This window comes from Tupaia chinensis, unplaced genomic scaffold, assembly GCF_000334495.1.
Source record: "Tupaia chinensis unplaced genomic scaffold, TupChi_1.0 Scaffold149383_1, whole genome shotgun sequence".
NCBI lineage: Eukaryota > Metazoa > Chordata > Mammalia > Scandentia > Tupaiidae > Tupaia > Tupaia belangeri.
This window is the reverse complement of record NW_006209227.1, coordinates 1,899,143-1,902,967: the sequence shown is the minus strand read 5'-3', so window position 1 is coordinate 1,902,967 and position 3,825 is coordinate 1,899,143. Positions and strand designations below refer to the sequence as shown.

Below are 3,825 nucleotides of genomic sequence, written 5' to 3'. Positions count from 1 at the left end.
CGGCCCCGCCGCCCTCCTCCAGCTCATGTCCACGGACATGTGCTGAGCACCCACTGTGTGTAGGCACTGGGGAGAATGAGAGTCAGAGGAGCCTTTGTGGGGTGACATCAGCCACACCTAGGCCTGCCACACCACACCTAGGTGGGCCTCGAGCCTCCTCCCTCAGGAAGGGGTGGGGCCGGCCCGGATCTCTGGCCTCACTCACCCGCTCTCAGCTGCAGTACATGATGGTGATGGTCGGCTACCCGGACTTCCTGCTCAAACCCGAGGCCGTGGACAAAGAGTACGAGGTGGGCCCTGCTGCCCTGCCCTGCCCCGCCCTGCCCCTGCCTGAATGGCTAGGCTGCCCTGGACCCTGGCCAGCCCTCAGTGATGGGTCTGGGAGGGCCCGGGCCTGTAGCCGTGCCTGGGCGTAGCGCTGCTGTCTCCATGCAGTTCGAGGTCCACGAGAAGACCTACTTCAAGAACATCTTGAACAGCATCCGCTTCAGCATCCAGCTGTCAGTCAAGAAGATTCGGCAGGAGGTGGACAAGTCCACGTGGGTGTCTGGCCAGAGCCGGAGGGTTGGGGGCTCCTCAGAGAGGCCAGGGGTGGTGGGACAGACTTTCTCAAAGCCAGGCTGCTGGCAGGGAGCTGGAGCTTGGCTGGGAACCAGGGCAGGGTGTGGGTTGGGGCCCCATCCTGGGTAGGCCTAAGGATGCACCCTCAGGCAGTGGCTGTGCCTAGACCACCAGGGCAACCTTTGAGAAGGCTGGAGGGGAGGGTGAGGGGAGAGAGTGCCCCCAGCTGACACCAGCCACCCCCACAGGTGGCTGCTGCCCCCACAGGCACTCAATGCCTACTACCTACCCAACAAGAACCAGATGGGTAAGGGGCATGCTCCTGGGAGGGAGAGAGGGCGGAGAGTGGGCGGGGCTCCGGCTGACCACGCCCTCCCCTAGTGTTCCCAGCTGGCATCCTGCAGCCCACGCTCTATGACCCAGATTTCCCGCAGTAAGTATGGCGTCTGGCCAGGCGGTGGGGGCTCGGCCAGTGAACAGGCCTTCCCTGTGGTCATGGGGGTGGCAGCACTCGGATTCCCCAGGAATGGGCTGGGTCCAGGATCCATGGCAGCTGCAGACCTAGGTCCCATGGTCCCACTTCATGTCAGATTGTTTAGTTGGGGAAGGGGCGGGCTGGGACAGTGGAGTGGTGTGGTATTTACAGTGGCTAGATCCCACACCACCAAGTATGAGGTTCGAGTCCCGGGCCTGGTGACTTGATTATAAGCTGGGCACTTGTCCCTATGTGCCCAAAAGCCCTAGAGGAGAATGAAGGAGAGGGGACTGCATGTGCCCATCCCCTGGGGGGCGTGATTTCTCATCTCCGCTTCCTGCATGTGTGCCCTATAGCAAATTAAAACAGAAAGAAAACATGTCGGTTCCCCCCTTTCTGAGCCCCAGTCCTTGACTGACACTCGTTGAGGTGTTCCTAAAGTGGAGCCACCTTGTGACACAGAGGGAGCCAACCCCCGTGGGGGCCTTGGTCTCTCTCGTGTCTCCCTCTAACCCACTGCCTCACCCCAGGGCAGACCTGTTAGATCTCTTTCCTAAAAGGCAGTTGGGCAGGTGTCACTGGCCTTTGCCCATGGCCCACAAGGAAACTGGGGGACCACGCCGATGCCTGCCTGGCCTCCCAGGAGGTTCCTCCCAGGCCTGGGCAGCGGCCTGGGGCCTGCAGGGAGCAGGCGAGTGCCGGGGTCTGACGCTGCTGCCGGCCCAGGTCTCTGAACTACGGGGGCATCGGCACCATCATCGGGCACGAGCTGACCCATGGCTACGACGACTGGGGTGAGGCCTGTGGGTGCCCAGCAGGTGGCCTAGGTGGAGGGGACTTGGCGTCCAGCCGGGCTGAGGGCGAGGCTGGTCTCCAGCTGCCCACCTGCTTGCTGCTCACAGGGGGCCAGTACGACCGCACGGGGAACCTGCTGCACTGGTGGACCGAGGCCTCCTACAGCCGCTTCCTGCGCAAGGCGGAGTGCATCGTCCGCCTCTACGACAACTTCACTGTCTACAGCCAGCGGGTGGGCCCCTGCGCACGCCCTCAGGCCAGGCTCACACAGACTGGGAGTGTGCACACACGCTCGGGTCCAGGGCACACTCCCACAGGGACTGAGGAGCTCTGCTCGGGCCGTATGGGAGGAAGCAGGGCTTGGAGCCCCACCAGACCCTCCGGGAAAGGGAAAGGGTGGGTGGGCAGGCAGGAGTTCAGGGTTGCAGCACTGGGGAGGCCTGCCTGAGACCCCCAAGCAGCCCTGGTCTCTTCCCACCCCGGCAGGTGAACGGGAAGCACACGCTTGGTGAGAACATCGCCGACATGGGTGGCCTGAAGCTCGCCTACTACGTGAGTGCCCCGCTGGCTCTCCATCCCTGCTGGGGCAGGTGGTGAGGATGCCAGGCTGCAGGCGAGTCACCTTCCCTGCCCATTCAGCTGAGCATTGCCAGGAGTGGCCAGTCCCCACCTTTCCCCAGGGAGCAGGGAGGACTGCCTGGAGGCAGTGGCATTTGCCTGGGCTCAGCCTGCCCGGAGCACAGTGGGGGAGGGCCAGGGCTGTTGAGGCGCTGCACGGGGAGGGGGCACTGTGGGGAGGACAGGGTGGAGAGGCGGCACCCAGGCAGGAGTGTACAGCAGGGGCATGCTCTCTGCCCCCAGGCCTACCAGAAGTGGGTGCGGGAGCACGGCCCAGAGCACCCGCTGCAGCGGCTCAAGTACACGCACAACCAGCTCTTCTTCATTGCTTTTGCCCAGGTGGGCCGGGCGGGGGTCAGGGTGGGCATGGCAGCCAGGCTCAGGTCCAGCCTGCCTTTCCCAGGCCTGGCAGGGCCAGCCCCGCCTCCCGTTCCCCGGCCCCGCAGAGGTGATGCCCTGGGGTTCTGATGGTCTGGAGCCTGGCGTGGCGGTGGGGGGGGCAGTGGCCCCCCAGCCGCCCTCATGCCCCTCTTCCCGCCTCTCCTTCCGGGCCCAGAACTGGTGCATCAAGCGGCGGTCGCAGTCCATCTACCTGCAGGTGCTGACCGACAAGCACGCACCTGAGCACTACAGGTGTGCGGCCGCCTCCCTGGACCTCGCCCGCCTGTGCTGGGGTGGGGGCAACTGCTGGCTGAGGTGGGGGTGCCGGCCGGGACCCTCAGTGCCCGGTCCACTCCCCACCCCAGGGTGCTGGGCAGCGTGTCCCAGTTCGAGGAGTTCGGCCGGGCCTTCCACTGTCCCAAGGACTCGCCCATGAACCCTGCCCACAAGTGCTCCGTGTGGTGAGCCTGGCCGCTGCCTGCCTGCCCCCTCCACCCTGCACGCATCGCCTCCTGCCAGCTGCCGGCAGGCATGCCCTAACCCCTCCAGAACTAGGCCCTCTGCCGCTTGCCTCAGGAGGGGCCTGGAGCGAGGGTGGGCTTGGGCCTCTGGAGGGAGACATTGGGGCCTGCCGTCCCGGGCCAGCTGGATTGTACAGACCCCACCTCCGCTGTGTCTTGCTGCTAAGTCTGATCAATAAAGCTGCTCTACTGTCACCTCGGCCTCTTCAAGGGCGCCCAAAGCAGGTGGGCCAGAGGGACTCTTCTGCAGGGGACAACTGGGGCCCTAGAGAGGACTTCTTTTTTTCCATCACCAGAGGCATGTGTGTCACTGGGGGTGAGGAGAAAGCGCCCCTGCGGGGTGTGGTCATGCCTCAGCCCCTTCTTTCTCCATCCCGTTGGGTTTCTGTGCAGACACGCATACCATGTTTGTCAAGCCGCCGGGGCTACATTCGAACTAGTCAGCCTTGTGGAATCCAACTTCCTAGGTACAGG

The 3,825-nt window shown here is 64.4% G+C and overlaps 1 protein-coding gene across 1 annotated transcript in view; it reads left to right on the top strand.

The window, feature by feature from the left end:
* Positions 1–3,507, top strand: part of ECEL1 (endothelin converting enzyme like 1) — a 7,498-nt gene extending 3,991 nt beyond the window's left edge. Inside the window, exons 9-18 of the mRNA XM_027769361.1 lie at positions 216–290; positions 436–539; positions 810–868; positions 943–994; positions 1,763–1,830; positions 1,939–2,063; positions 2,318–2,383; positions 2,693–2,788; positions 3,006–3,082; positions 3,196–3,507. Of these exons, the coding sequence (XP_027625162.1) occupies positions 216–290; positions 436–539; positions 810–868; positions 943–994; positions 1,763–1,830; positions 1,939–2,063; positions 2,318–2,383; positions 2,693–2,788; positions 3,006–3,082; positions 3,196–3,295 (822 nt within the window). The 3' untranslated portion in view covers positions 3,296–3,507. The remainder of the gene's footprint in view (positions 1–215; positions 291–435; positions 540–809; positions 869–942; positions 995–1,762; positions 1,831–1,938; positions 2,064–2,317; positions 2,384–2,692; positions 2,789–3,005; positions 3,083–3,195) is intronic.
* The last annotated feature ends 318 nt before the right edge of the window (positions 3,508–3,825 follow it).